Source organism: Triticum dicoccoides, chromosome 4A, assembly GCF_002162155.2.
Source record: "Triticum dicoccoides isolate Atlit2015 ecotype Zavitan chromosome 4A, WEW_v2.0, whole genome shotgun sequence".
Lineage (NCBI taxonomy): Eukaryota > Viridiplantae > Streptophyta > Magnoliopsida > Poales > Poaceae > Triticum > Triticum dicoccoides.
The window spans coordinates 189,417,623-189,433,596 of record NC_041386.1 but is presented as its reverse complement, the minus strand read 5'-3'; the positions used below and the strand labels follow the sequence as shown (position 1 = coordinate 189,433,596).

The 15,974-nt window shown below is 41.5% G+C and overlaps 1 protein-coding gene across 1 annotated transcript; it reads left to right on the top strand.

Moving 5' to 3' along the window:
- Positions 1–312: 312 nt before the first annotated feature.
- Positions 313–2,970, top strand: LOC119288835 (peroxidase 56-like). The gene is made up of 4 exons (XM_037568366.1): positions 313–613; positions 690–878; positions 984–1,182; positions 2,373–2,970. Exons 1-4 carry the CDS (start codon positions 380–382, stop codon positions 2,777–2,779), a joined length of 1,029 nt encoding a protein of 342 aa, XP_037424263.1. The 5' UTR covers positions 313–379; the 3' UTR covers positions 2,780–2,970.
- The last annotated feature ends 13,004 nt before the right edge of the window (positions 2,971–15,974 follow it).

Below are 15,974 nucleotides of genomic sequence, written 5' to 3'. Positions count from 1 at the left end.
TGAGTTAATTACTTCAATTCATGTGTAACAGTGCTGTCACTAGCGAAGTTATTCGATAACCGAAGTAGCAGTGGAGTAACATATATACGTATATATATATGCACCACAATGTGCTGACCGAGGCCGGTAAGATCCCGGAAACCCATGGCTAATCACATGGCATCATGCCCATGACGGCCGGAAAAACGACGCTCTTAATAATTAGTCAATGCTCCTTTTAGATCTCGGAGACGGCATCCACACTCCGCCTTTATCGCCGGCAACTCATGAAAACGAGGACTTTTCACATGTGGTTGCCTTGGCAAATGGCAATGCAGCTCTGCAAGCTTTAGCTAGCTAGAGGGCAGACTTGCACTAGTTCTAGTGTTGGTGTTGTACCATGACAAAGTGGGTGCCTCCTCTCGGTCTCAGGTTCTCACTTCCTCCTCTGCTGCTGCTGGCGGCAGTGATTGCTCCCGTCCATGCCTATGGCAAGCTTAAGGTCGGGTTCTACAGGCAATCATGCCCCGACGCCGAGGCCATTGTTCGCAGGATCGTCACCATGGCTGTGGAAGATGACCTAACGGTCACCGCGCCGCTGCTAAGGCTCCACTTCCATGATTGCTTCGTCAGGGTAAAATGCTTTGCCTTAGCTTGGGTCTTTAACTGCTAAGTGGCAGTCCCTCACTTTGTGACATGATGAGGTGCAGGGTTGCGATGGATCGGTGCTGCTCAACTCAACCAAGACCAACATCGCGGAGAGGGACGCCAAGCCGAACCTCACCCTGGACGCCTTCAACGTGATCGACGCCATCAAGGAGAAGCTGGAGAAGAAGTGCCCGGGCACCGTCTCCTGCGCAGACATCCTCGCCGTCGCCGCCAGAGACGCGGTCTCGCTGGTATACAATTAAGCCTCTTTTCCTCCATTCAGATTGCATCAAATCTGCAAGTCCAAAAAAAGGAATGCGTCAATCAAAGCTAGCGTTGACTTGGGGATTAACCAGGCAACCAAGGTGGTGACCAAGGGAGAATGGCGCGAGGGCGGCAACTTGTACGAGGTGGAGACCGGCCGGCGAGACGGCCGCGTGTCGAGCGCCAAGGAGGCGGCGGAGGAGTTGCCTGATTCCTTTGATGAAATCCAGAAGCTCATCAAGAGGTTTAAGTCCAAGGGCCTTGGAATCAAGGATCTTGTTGTTCTGTCAGGTAGTAATTCTTGACCACTAGGCAGTTTCTATTTTCGAATCTTGCGAGTATTCTATTCTAGGACGAGTTGCATTACCCGTGTACTCAAAAGTTCTTTACGGTTGCCCCAATTGTATGTAGTACTACTCACGGCCCCACTACATTGTTAACTTGAGTGAATTAGACAATGCCCGCGTTGCTGCGAAAACATTTTCTGGTACAATATATTTCGATGAGCTTTGGTTATATAGAATGAATATTTAGATTAATAATATGAGAATTGGAACTGAAAATACATATGATTCATTGTTTTGTTAGCGAGTAGTTGCATGGTCGCCTTGCCGATTATGGATGGGCCACCTCTTCACGTGTGTGCCCATACACTTGTAACAATTGTATGAACCGATTCTTCTCTCTTAATGAAAAGACACGGAAACCTCATGAGTGTTCTTGCAAAAAAAAAACTTTAAAATATATCTATGTAATAGAAGTAGCATAACAGAATGTCAATGGATGAGCCTTTTCCATGCATGATAGACTTTTGAGATGGTTTGATCTTTGATGTTGAGGGGACATGCTAGATGATATCTTGTGTTTTACTGCGGGAAGTGGTTGCACCGTATTCTATGAGATTTGTTTGTATGGAGCATGATAATTTAGAAATAATATGAAAACTGAAAATGAAAATACATACTACATCTGTACCAAAATATATGATGTTTTTGCAGTTCAATTTGAACTACAAAAGCGACTTATATTTTGATTCAGAGGGAGTATGATTTATGGAATTTCATCATGGTGAATATAAGTGGCATGATAACTTGGAAATAATACGAAAAATAAAAATAAAAAATACATATGATTTATGGAATTTGGTCATGATGAATATAGGTAGCATGATAATTTGGAAATAATATGGAACATAGAAATGAAAACACATATGATTTATGGAATTTGATCATGGTGAATATAAGTACCGTGATTATTTGGAAATAATATGAAAACCGAAAATGAAAATATATATGATTTATAGAGTTTGATCATGGTGAGTATAAGTAGCATAATACAATCGAAATTCTTTCTCATGCATGGTTGCATATTGATGCGATATGGTTCAATAGTGAGAGACTTAATTTAGTGGAAACCATCAGTTTAGTTATATACTCCTAGTATATTATTTGTTTCAGTTAATTAAACTCGTGTATGATCAGGTGCCCACGCGCTAGGGAATTCACACTGCCCATCTTTAGAGAAGAGGCTACGTAATTTCACGGCTGAAGATGACATGGACCCTACCCTGGACAAGACGTACGCGGCAACACTAAAGCAACAGTGCACGAGTCCCGATGACAACGTGACCGAGGTGCAAATGGTGCCCGGTCGCTCGTCGACTTTCGACTCGACTTACTACCGCCTCGTCAAAGAGAACAAGGGCCTTTTCCACTCTGACGAGGCCTTGCTGAGTAATGGTGCTACAAAAATGCTCGTGTACGGTTACATGAGCTCAGAGAAGAGATTCCTTAAGGACTTTGGGGTATCTATGGTGAACATGGGGAGGGCTGACGTGCTCGCCGGTAGCGAGGGGGAGATCAGGAGGACATGTGCCGTTCTCAACTAATATAATCTACCTAGTGGTTCTACTGTGTATGTGGTGTTCAATGTTGCCAATTTGCTTTTCTTCAATAGATGTGTAGGAACTAAAGTTTTGACTTCAGAATTGCCAGCTTTACTTTTTGTTGGCATTTATAGTTCTAATGTTTATGGAATATCATAACATCTCCCATAATTTTTTATCATCTTCGTTACGGATCTATCGTGAATAATATTATTATTCTTGAAATTGATTGAGTACCTAGTATTTGCATCGAGTGATACATATAACCATCCTTATTGCATGCCATCAATCCTTCTAAGAAATGTAAAAAAGAAGTATCAAGGAACTAAAAAACGCAATAGAAATTACATGTTGTAAATTTATGCATCACAAACCCTATTGCTAGACAACAATACAAACTACCTAAACATATCACATGTACCATCTCTAAGTGCCTGGACCTAGATACCAGAATATCCCGTATCTCCATAGTACACTGCAGTAAGCACCACTTACAAATCAAGTGATTAGTATTGACAATCTGCTGAAAATTGGAAACTTTATTTTACAAAAAAGATATCCCTCTCATAATCCCACTTGATCCTCTACTTATGCCTGAGAGCAATTTTTTATTTTTTTAAACGAGGCAAAGACTTGCCATTTATATTGACTAAGAATACAAAAGTTGCCCAATAAAACCGAGCAAAACTCATCACGACCCTCTGATGATACACAAAAAAAGTATAAATCACTCACACCACTACGATAAAACATCGTCGAGGTTGCATGTTGGCGTCATCACCGCCACTTCTCCACGAGCAAGTGACTCTGCTTCACCTTGTGACCGCCGACATAGCTCGAACCGCAAAGGCCACGAGAAGTCACATGCAGATCAATCAGCCACACGTCAGTAACAGGGCCTCTCTGGATCCGGGATTGATCTACGAGGGAGAACTATGAAAGACTAGAGCCGCCAAGGATCACCTAGGTGTTGGGAAACATAGTAGGAAAAAAATCACGATCACAATTGTTACCGTCACCGAGTTGCAGCGGAAGAAGAACGTCTTGGTGTAGATCATACTTGAAGTCCCTCGAACCGTCGATGAATGATCCCTCGTACCGCACATGAACAGTCCTTCAAACCGAAGACTGGAAGCACATCTCTCTACTTGGTTGCAAGCGTGCAACCTTCACTATCTGGCAGCGCTTCGCCGTACAGAGCTAATCGTCACCGCGGAATTAAACAAAGGAGATTAGAACCACACAGAGTTTCTAATTATGAGGACAAGAGAATTAGCCTAACTCTAATTAGTCAACTAGGACCGACTAAAACTAGAACTATAGCTAGAAGAACTACAGGGGGCTCCAAAACTTGTATGTCAATAAAGCACAAATCCCCAAAGATATACAGGTTAGAGAGGAGAGGGAGGGCTGCCACCAAGGAGGGAAAGCCTCCTTGGGGCGCCGGCCAAGGGGGAGGACGAGTTGGACTCCTCCCCCACTCCTATTCGGTCTCCTTCCTTAGGGAAGGGAAGCGCCTTCCCACTTGGACTTGTGTGGCCCAAGTTGCCTTCCACCTCTTGGCCTATTTAGGCCCATTGATATTAATTTCAATATAAAATTCTTCTAAATACTTTCAAACCATTATATATAATTTAACATCCCGGGAACATTTTTCACCTATATATATTTATCGGTAATACCTGATATTCATCGAAACCCTTCTGGTGACCCTGAAACGCTTCCAGGTTCTCTTAAAACTGTTCTGAATATTAATGTAACAATTCACAAATATATTCTCATCACTCCCATCCTACTAACACTCAGCAGATCGTGATTGCCCTAAGCTTATGACCTTGTAGGTTCGGCAACTCATAGACATGAACGAAACCGTTCGTTCAATGACCGACAGCGGGACCGTGGACGTCCATATTGGTCCATGTGAGCACACGAATGATATTCAAGTGAACCTATGGTTATCATGTGATGTTCCCTTTGCTTCACGATACTTCACAAAACCCGGGATGCATCGGTATCCTCCTAAGTCGTCACTATGCTCACTATACCGAAATCCATGTTACCGGTTTTGTTCTTCTTTCTCATCATTGTATTCTGGCATCCTAGTGACGTAATCACCTATATCTGGCCAGATGATGATGGATTCCGTCATATCGAGAGGGCCCTAAGAATATCTCTCCATCGTCGAAGGAGCAAATCCCACTCTTGAGCTATTGAGCCACTTGTCAAACTTTCTGATGAGCCTGTAAGTTGTAGTTATGATCATCGTGACATTTGAGCAACCCCAAAATCCACTTTTAACACTCTGTGTTGTTAGAATTTATTACAGACGATATTATCTCAATTCATAACAATCAAGTTTGGGTCAATTCAATATGATCATTCTTCCAATGTCATAATCTCAGTGTTGTTTTAGGACTATCGTTATACCGATATCCTAAGATCCCGAAAATGTGATCGCCAACAACACTTGAGCTTGTTTTAGAAGTGAGACTAGGAACCTTTATTTTATCCATTTATCATTTCACACGTGCATATGAGTTTTCCACTAAATCGAATATTCCAGGTTCATAACAGTTATAGCATGAAATAGAAACACTTAATTATGAATATGGAAATATAATAATACAATATTATTGTCTCTAGGGCATTCTTCTGAGTCAATAATCAAGTTAGCACTTTTGTTTTTTACACCAATAGCAATCCAGTGTCGGTCCATGCTTTGCTTGTGGTATAGGCTTCGTCCTATCGAATCTGACAATCTTCAGATCCATGTGTATCTTTTGCATTTCAATGCATATGTCATGTTTTCATGAGAATTCATAATTTATGTGAAACAAGCTTTGTATGTATTGAATCACTAGTAGAACCTTTAGTTCCTTAGATTGAGCTACATAACCACTATTGAGAATAGTGTTCCATTTGCACGATCATCTAGAAACCATACCAAGTTCATAAAAGAACCTTTTATTCATCACCCTTTATTGTTACTTCTAAAGTGACAATCTACTCAACCTTCTGTTGAATTCAACACAATAAATTTCTTGGACCAATTCCACCTTACTATGCCACCATTAGTCATTTAATTGAAACCGAGAATCGCTTGGAGCACTGATGAAGATTTTATCTATGTACTACTTACAACGAGCATGTATTGATGTAACTCCTTACAACAATCTCTTCATATTTTCCGTATGCAAGAAACATGTCGTTAGTACTTAACGACATTTTCACTGTTGTCCTATGATCAACAATTTGGTCATTCTAATAATTTTACTCGCAGCTTACTAGAGTACTAGACATATCTGGTTGTTTACATACCAAGGAACATATTTAATACAAGTGTGTATTAGTATTTCAGGGATATCGATTCTTGCTTAAAACTCCTTTCATGTGACTTTGTAAAAACTCTTTTTGCATATTTCATACTATACTATTTTAGTATTATGTCAATATGTATTTTGGTTAAGCCTGCTTAGACACTGCTATCTCCATAGATCATTATGCCTAATAGCAGGATTATATATTGTTTTTTTCTCGAATGCGCACGAGCATGCACACTATATATTAAAGAAGGGAAAGGGGAAGAGCCCCTCCACGTTGGGTGTTACACAATGTTACATTACAAGAGACCGAACTCCAACACAAAGACACTACACTTCTACTCTCACATACTCTCCCACCTAGCCACAGCCCTAAAAAGAGCTTCCACGTCTCCCTTGATAAGTCTCGCTGCCTTCCAAGCCCGACCTTCCCTCTCAATGGTTTGAAACAAGACTCGCAAGGATGGTGTGGCAACATAAAAAATGATGGCATTCTGGTGCTTCCGTAACTCCCATAAGACAAGGAGGAGGATCGCCCTCATTGTCTTCATGCTCTTGCTAGTGTCGTTCTTCTCCGTACACCACTCCACCAATGTTGTTTTGCTTGTTGGCACCCATCCCGGCTTGTTCAGAGCCGCACAGAAAACAGTCCAAACCTCCCTTGCCATGACACAGTTCAGAAGAATATGCCCAATGGTCTCCTCGTGCTGGGCGTAGAAAGGGCAAGCGTCATGGTGATCGAGGCCATGGTGGGCTAGCCGGTCCGCCATCTGGTATCTACCTTGGACCGCAAGCCAGGTGAAGAATCGATAGTGTAGCGGAGCCCTGGATGACTGATGTCTACTACACAACCTTCTTCTTGTAGACGTTGTTGGGCCTCCAAGTACAGAGGTTTGTAGGACAGTAGCAAATTTCCCTCAAGTGGATGACCTAAGGTTTATCAATCCGTAGGAGGCGTAGGATGAAGATGGTCTCTCTCAAGCAACCCTGCAACCAAATAACAAAGAGTCTCTTGTGTCCCCAACACACCCAATACAATGGTAAATTGTATAGGTGCACTAGTTCAGCGAAGAGATGGTGATACAAGTGGTATATGGATAGTAGATAATAGTTTTTGTAATCTGAAAATATAAAAACAGCAAGGTAACTAATGATAAAAGAGAGCGTAAATGGTATGGCAATGTGTTGAAACAAGGCCTAGGGTTCATACTTTCACTAGTGCAAGTTCCCTCAACAATGATAACATAATTGGATCACATAACTATCCCTCAACATGCAACAAAGAGTCACTCCAAAGTCACTAAAAGTGGAGAACAAACAAAGAGATTATGGTAGGGTACGAAACCACCTCAAAGTTATTCTTTCCAATCAATCCGTTGGGCTATTCCTATAAGTGTCACAAACAGCCCTAGAGTTCATACTAGAATAACACCTTAAGATACAAATCAACCAAAACCCTAATGTCACCTAGATACTCCAATGTCACCTCAAGTATCCGTGGGTATGATTATACGATGTGCATCACACAATCTCAGATTCGTCTATTCAACTAACACATAGGACCTCAAAGAGTGCCCCAAAGTTTCTACCGGAGAATCACGACGAAAACGTGTGCCAACCCCTATGCATAGGTTCATGGGCAAAACCCGCAAGTTGATCACCAAAACATACATCAAGTGAATCACTGATATCCCATTGTCACCACAAATACACACGGCAAGACATACATCAAGTGTTCTCAAATCTTTAAAGACTCAATCCAATAAGACAACTTCAAAGGGAAAACTCAATTCATTACAAGAGAGAGAGAGAGAGGAGAAACATCATAGGATCCAAATATAATAGCAAAGCTCGCGATACATCAAGATCGTATCACCTCAAGAACACGAAAGAGAGAGAGAGAAAGAGATCAAACACATAGCTACCGGTACATACCCTCAGCCCCGAGGGAGAACTACTCCCTCCTCGTCATGGAGAGCACCGGGATGATGAAGAAGGCCACCGGAGATGGATTCCCCCTCCGGCAGGGTGCCGGAACGGGTCTAGATTGGCTTTTGGTGGCTACGGAGGCTTCTGGTAGTGGAACTCCCGATCTATTGTGCTCCCTGATCGTTTTAGGGTATATGGAGATATATAGGCGGAAGAAGTACGTCAGGGGGGCCACGAGGGTGGAGGGCGTGCCCCCCTACCTCGTGACCTCCTCGAAGCTTCCTTGACGTGGACTCCAAGTCTCTCGGGTTGCTTTCCTTCCAAAAAAATAGGTTCCGTGAAGTTTCAGGTCAATTGGACTCTGTTTGATTTTCCATTTCTGTGATATTCTAAAACAAGGTAAAAACAGAAACTGGCACTGGGCTCTAGATTAATAGGTTAGTCCCAAAAATGATATAAAAGTGTATAATAAAGCCCATAAACATCCAAAACAGTAGATAATATAGCATGGAGCAATCAAAAAATATAGATAAGTTGAAGACGTATCGGCATCCCCAAGCTTAATTCTTGCTCGTCCTCGAGTAGGTAAATGATAAAAACAGAATTTTTGATGCGGAGTGCTACTTGGCATAATTTCAATGTAATTCTTCTTAATTGTGGCATGAATATTCAGATCCAAAAGATTCAAGATAAAAGTTCATATTGACATAAAAATAATAATACTTCAAGCATACTAACTAAGCAATTATGTCCTCTCAAAATAACATGGCCAAAAAAGTTCATCCCTACAAAATCATATAGTTTGGTCATGCTCCATTTTCGTCACACAAGAATGCTCTCATCATGGACAACCCCGATGACAAGCCAAGCAATTGTTTCATACTTTAGTAATCTCAAACTCATAAACCTTCACGCAATACATGAGCGCGAGCCATGGACATAGCACTATGGGTGGAATAGAATATGATGATGGGGGTTATGTAAGAAGACAAAAAGGAGAAAGTCTCACATCAACGAGGTTAATCAATGGGCTATGGAGATGCCCATCAATTGATGTTAATGCAAGGAGTAGGGATTGCCATGCAACAGATGCACTAGAGCTATAAATGTATGAAAGCTCAACAAAAGAAACTAAGTGGGTGTGCATCCAACTTGCTTGCTCACGAAGACCTAGGGCACTTGAGGAGGCCCATTGTTGGAATATACAAGACAAGTTCTATAATGAAAATTTCCCACTAGTATATGAAAGTGACAAAACAAGAGACTCTCTATCATGAGGATTATGGTGTTACTTTGAAGCACAAGTGTGGCAAAGGATAGTAGCATTGTCCCTTCTCTCTTTTTCTCTCTTTTTTGGGCCTTCTCTTTTTTTATGGCCTTTCTCTTTTTTTAGGGGGGGGCTTCTTTTTTATGGCCTTTCTCTTTTTTTATTCTTTTTTTATTCCTCACTTGGGACAATCCTCTAGAAAATGATGATCATCACACTTCTATTTATTTACAACTCAATGATTACAACTCGATACTAGAACAAAGTATGACTCTATATGAATGCCTCCGGCGGTGTACCGGGATGTGCAATGACTCATGAGTGACATGTATGAAAGAATTATGAACGGTGGCTTTGCCACAAATACAATGTCAACTACATGATCATGCAAAGCAATATGATAATGATGAAACGTGTCATGATAAACGGAATGGTAGAAAAGTTGAATGGCAATATATCTCGGAATGGCTATGGAAATGCCATAATAGTAGGTATGGTGGCTGTTTTGAGGAAGATATAAGGAGGTTTATGTGTGATAGAGCGTATCATATCACGGGGTTTGGATGCACCGGCGAAGTTTGCACCAACTCTCAGTGTGAGAAAGGGCAATGCACGGTACCGAAGAGGCTAGCAAGGATGGAAGGGTGAGAGTGCGTATAATCCATGGACTCAACATTAGTCATAAAGAACTCACATACTTATTGCAAAAATGTACAAGTCATCAAAAATCTACGCGCATGCTCCTAGGGGGATAGATTGATAGGAAAAGACCATCGCTCGTCCCCGGCCGCCACTCATAAGGAGGACAATCAAATAACACCTCATGTTTCAAATTTGTTACACAACGTTTACCATACGTGCATGCTACGGGACTTGCAAACTTCAACACAAGCATTTCTCAAATTCACAACTACTCAACTAGCACGACTTTGATATTATTACCTCCATATCTCAAAACAATAATCAAGCATCAAACTTCTCTTAGTATTCAATACTCTATATGGAAGTTTTTACTATTCTTGGGTGCCTAGCATTTTAGGATTATTTAAGAAAATTACCATGCTATTTAAGACTCTCAAAATAATATGAGTGAAGCATGGGATTTCATCTATTTCTTCAAAATAAAACCACCATTGTGCTCTAAAAGATATAAGTGAAGCACTAGAGCAAACGACAAACTACTCCGAAAGATATAAGTGAAGATCAATGAGTAGTCGAATAATTATGCAACTATGTGAAGACTCTCTAACATTTAAGAATTTCAGATCTTGGATTTTATTCAAGCACCAAGCAAAGAAAAATAAAATGACATTCTAAGAATGGCAGACATCATGTGAAGAAGCAAAAACTTAGGATCGACCGAAACTAACCGATAGTTGTTGAAAAAGAAAGGTGGGATGCCAACCGGGGCATCCCCAAGCTTAGATGCTTGAGACTTCTTGAAATATTATCTTGGGGTGCCTTGGGCATCCCCAAGATTGAGCTTTTGTGTCTCCTTAATTCCTCTCATATCACGGTCTCCCTAAATCTCAAAAGCTTCATCCACACAAAACTCAAAAAGGACTCGTGAGGTAAGTTAGTATAAATCAATTGAAAAACCTTATCATTCTCTACTGTAGAAAATCACAAAAAATATTATTCAACATTGCATACTAAATGCCTCTTAATATTTAATAGTCATATCCTCAAATAGAATTATTAAAGAAACAAACATATGCAAACAATGCAAGCATAACAGCAATCTGCCTAAACAGGACAGTCTTTAAAGAATGCAGCTAGATCCATACTTCCCCAACTCCAAAAATTATGAAAGAAAATTCCCACTGTAGTAAATTTATCATATCTTAATATGCAAAAGGTTTCAACATTTTATCATATTCTGACTTTTCTAGGGAATTATTGCAACATCGGTAAACTTTCTGTTTTCAAACAGCAACATGAAGACTTGTAAAATAGGCATAGTAAAGGCTATCAATGCCACTTTTATTGAAATAAAAGATACAAAACATTGTTCTAAATAACATAAAGCAAATCCTAACAAAATAAATTGACGCTCCAAGCAAAACACATATCATGTGGCGAATAAAATATAGCTCCAAGTAAAGTTACCGATGAACGAGGACGAAAGAGGGGATGCCTTCCGAGGCATCCCCAAGCTTAGGCTCTTGGCTATCCTTGAATATTATCTTGGGGTGCATTGGGCATCCCCAAGCTTAGGCTCTTGCCACTCCTTATTCCAAAGTCCATCGAATCCTTACGCAAAACTTGAAAACTTCACAACACAAAACTTAACAGAAAACTCGTAAGCTCCGTTAGTATGAGAAAATAAATCACCACTTCAAGGTACAGTAATGAACTCATTATTTATTTATATTGGTGTTGAACCTACTGTATTCCAACTTCTCTATGGTTTATAAACTCTTTTACTAGCCATAGATTCATAAAAATAAGTAAGCAACACATAGAAAACAGAATCTGTCAAAAACAGAACAGTCTGTAGTAATCTGGATCAAACGTATACTTATGTAACTCATAAAATTCTAAAATAAATTGCTGGACGTGAGGATTTTATCTATTAATCATCTGAAAAAAGAATTAACTAAATATCACTCTCCAAATAAAAATGGCAGCAATTCTCGTGAGCGCTAAAGTTTCTGTTTTTGACAGCATGATCAACAAGACTTTTCCCATGTCTTCCCAAAGGTTCTACTTGGCACAAACACTAATTAAATGCATAAAACCACATATAAACAGAGACAAATGAATTATTTATTACTAAACAAGAACAAAAGTAAATAACAATAATAGGATTGGTTTGTCTCCCAACAAGCGCTATCGTTTAACGCCCCTAGCTAGGCATGATGAATTCAATGATGCTCACATAAAGGATAAGAATTGAAACATAAAGAGAGCATCATGAAGAATATGACTAGCACATTTAAGTCTAACTCACTTCCTATGCATAGGGATTTTGTGAGCAAACAACTTGTGGGAACAAGAATCAACTTGCATAGAAAGGTAAAACAAGCATAACTTCAAGACTTTAAGCACATAGAGAGGAAACATGATATTATTGCAATTCCTACAAGCATAAGTTCCTCCCTCATAATAATTTTCAGTAGCATCATGAATGAATTCAACAATATAACCAACATCTAAATCATTCTTTTCATGATCTGCAAGCATAGAAAATTTACTACTCTCCACACAAGCAAAATTCTTGTCATGAATAATAGTGGGAGCAAACTCAACAAAATAACTATCATGTGATTGAAAATTAAGATCAAGATGACAAGTTTCATGGTTATCATTATTCTTTAAAGCATACATGTCATCACAATAATCATCATACATAGGAGGCATGCTTTCATCATAATAAATTTGCTCATCAAAACTTGGGGGACAAAAAATATCGTCTTCATCAAACATAGCTTCCCCAAGCTTGTGGCTTTGCATATCATTAGCATCATGGATATTCAAGGAATTCATACTAACAACATTGAAATCATGCTCATCATTCAAATATTTAGTGCCAAACATTTTATAGATTTCTTCTTCTAGCACTTGAGCACAATTATCCTTTCCATCATACTCACGAAAGATATTAAAAAGGTGAAGCGTATGAGACAAACTCAATTCCATTTTTTATAGTTTTATTTTATAAACTAAACTAGTGATAAAACAAGAAACTAAAAGACTCGATTGCAAGATCTAAAGATATACCTTCAAGCGCTAACCCCCTGCCCCGGCAACGGCGCCAAAAAAGAGCTTGATGTCTACTACACAACCTTCTTCTTGTAGACGTTGTTGGGCCTCCAAGTGCAGAGGTTTGTAGGACAGTAGCAAATTTCCCTCAAGTGGATGACCTAAGGTTTATCAATCCGTAGGAGGCGTAGGATGAAGATGGTCTCTCTCAAGCAACCCTGCAAACAAATAACAAAGAGTCTCTTGTGTCTCCAACACACCCAATACAATGGTAAATTGTATAGGTGCACTAGTTCGGCGAAGAGATGGTGATACAAGTGGTATATGGATAGTAGATAATAGTTTTTGTAATCTGAAAATATAAAAACAGCAAGGTAACTAATGATAAAAGAGAGCGTAAACGGTATGGCAATGTGTTGAAACAAGGCCTAGGGTTCATACTTTCACTAGTGCAAGTTCCCTCAACAATGATAACATAATTGGATCACATAACTATCCCTCAACATGCAACAAAGAGTCACTCCAAAGTCACTAAAAGAGGAGAACAAACGAAGAGATTATGGTAGGGTACGAAACCACCTCAAAGTTATTCTTTCCAATCAATCCGTTGGGATATTCCTATAAGTGTCACAAACAGCCCTAGAGTTCGTACTAGAATAACACCTTAAGATACAAATCAACCAAAACCCTAATGTCACCTAGATACTCCAATGTCACCTCAAGTATCCGTGGGTATGATTATACGATATGCATCACACAATCTCAGATTCATCTATTCAACCAACACATAGGACCTCAAAGAGTGCCCCAAAGTTTCTACCGGAGAATCAGAACGAAAACGTGTGCCAACCCCTATGCATAGGTTCATGGGCGGAACCCGCAAGTTGATCACCAAAACATACATCAAGTGAATCACGTGGTATCCCATTGTCACCACAGATATGCACGGCAAGACATACATCAAGTGTTCTCAAATCTTTAAAGACTCAATCCGATAAGATAACTTCAAAGGGAAAACTCAATTCATTACAAGAGAGAGAGGGGGAGGAGAAACATCATAGGATCCAAATATAATAGCAAAGCTCGCGATACATCAAGATCGTATCACCTCAAGAACACGAGAGAGAGAGAGAGAGAGAGAGAGATCAAACACATAGCTACTGGTACATACCCTCAGCCCCGAGGGAGAACTACTCCCTCCTCGTCATGGAGAGCACCGGGATGATGAAGATGGCCACCGAAGATGGATTCCCCCTCCGACAGGGTGCCGGAACGGGTCTAGATTGGCTTTCGGTGGCTACGGAGGCTTCTCGCGGCGGAACTCCCGATCTATTGTGATCCCCGATCGTTTTAGGGTATATGGAGATATATAGGCAGAAGAAGTACGTAAGGGGGGCCACGAGGGGCCCACGAGGGTGGAGGGCGCGCCCCCCTACCTCGTGGCCTCCTCGAAGCTTCCTTGACGTGGACTCCAAGTCTCCCGGGTTGCTTTCCTTCCAAAAATAGGTTCCGTGAAGTTTCAGGTCAATTGGAATCCTTTTGATTTTCCTTTTCTGCGATATTCTAAAACAAGGTAAAAAACAGAAATTGGCACTGGGCTCTAGGTTAATAGGTTAGTCCCAAAAATGATATAAAAGTGTATAATAAATCCCATAAACATCCAAAACAATAGATAATATAGCATGGAGCAATCAAAAATAATAGATACGTTGAAGACGTATCAATGACCACGTGAAGACAGTAGTCGGCGAGATTTCACGTCCCCTATAATTAGCCTGATAGGCAAATCTGCATGAGTATGCACCATCCGGCTCCCAGGCCTAGTTGATCTCATCGTTGGCCTTCGGAATCAGAGTCCCCCGAGTGACATGTGCCCATAGCTGTAGGTATTCCTGCAATGACTCTGTAGAAAGTTCAGGACCGACATCCCTAGCCCATCCCGTGGTCGTTGGTGTCGGCGTTCTGGGAATGGGGGTCCCCAGACTTGCCTGCCTGTGGCCCGCGGCGTGGCTAAGCTAGCAAGCCGTATGACCCATCTTCATCAACAAGGCATCCAAGACCGTCGCGAGGGGCCAAGCCTCGCGAGGCGAACGGCACAAGACCTCCTCTGGAGCGGCCTAGTCGGGCAGGCTCACGAGGAGCGGAGATATCAAGGCGAGGCGAACCTCGCGGGGCTCTCGTGACGTGAGTCATGACGATCAACACCAGGCAGACGCCAGGCGGGCGCCAGCGCGCGCAGCGTCCTTATTTCCTCTTTGGTGCTAAGGAAACCAACGCAGGCGAGGAGTACCGAGGCATCAGGCAAAGGTTGCCATTTTCGTGCAAAAAGACCAAGACCAGAAGGACGGCAAGACGGAGGTCATCGTGGAGCCCAAGACGACATCACCACCAAAGCCTTTCGCAGGCGTAGACCACCTTTTGTCAGGATAGCTTGTACTAGTTGTCCCCCTTCAAATTTGCCCGCCATTGTTGGCTCCCTTCTCGCTCAGTATTTGGGAAGAGGACCAGGGCCTCTATAAGTAGGACTAGCCACCACCATAGGCAGGGAGAGGACATCTTAGATCACTCTCACCCACACAAGTTAGCCTAGCACAAGAGCACCTCAACCTCAGGAGGCTGTTCTTTCCATTGTATTGTTCATCATCAGCCCAAGAGGCAATCCACCATCACCACACTAGAGTAGGTTATTACACCACAACGGTGGCCCGAACTAGTATAAATCTTTTGTCTTTCTGTGTTGCGAGTGCATCGAGTTCACCCGCGAGATCTTAGCGAGTTAGGGCATAGATCGGTGGGAGAAAAAGACTTCGCGCGCACCCCAGTATTCGAACCTTAAGGGTTTGCCAGAACCCCGCATCCGACATTTTGCGCTCCAGGTAGGGGTGCGCCGTAGCTTTCCCTCCATCAGGTCGTCGCTCCATCTCTCCATCGTCTCCATGGCGGACGCTCGCCGCGCTCGAGCTGAGCGTCGGGCTGC

Coding starts and splice junctions, on each gene's coding strand:
- LOC119288835 (XM_037568366.1), top strand. CDS start 380: ATGACAAAGTGGGTGCCTCCTCTCGGTCTCAGGTTCTCACTTCCTCCT. Junction 879..983: donor CCAGAGACGCGGTCTCGCTG/GTATACAATTAA, acceptor GGGATTAACCAG/GCAACCAAGGTGGTGACCAA. Junction 1,183..2,372: donor GGATCTTGTTGTTCTGTCAG/GTAGTAATTCTT, acceptor GTGTATGATCAG/GTGCCCACGCGCTAGGGAAT.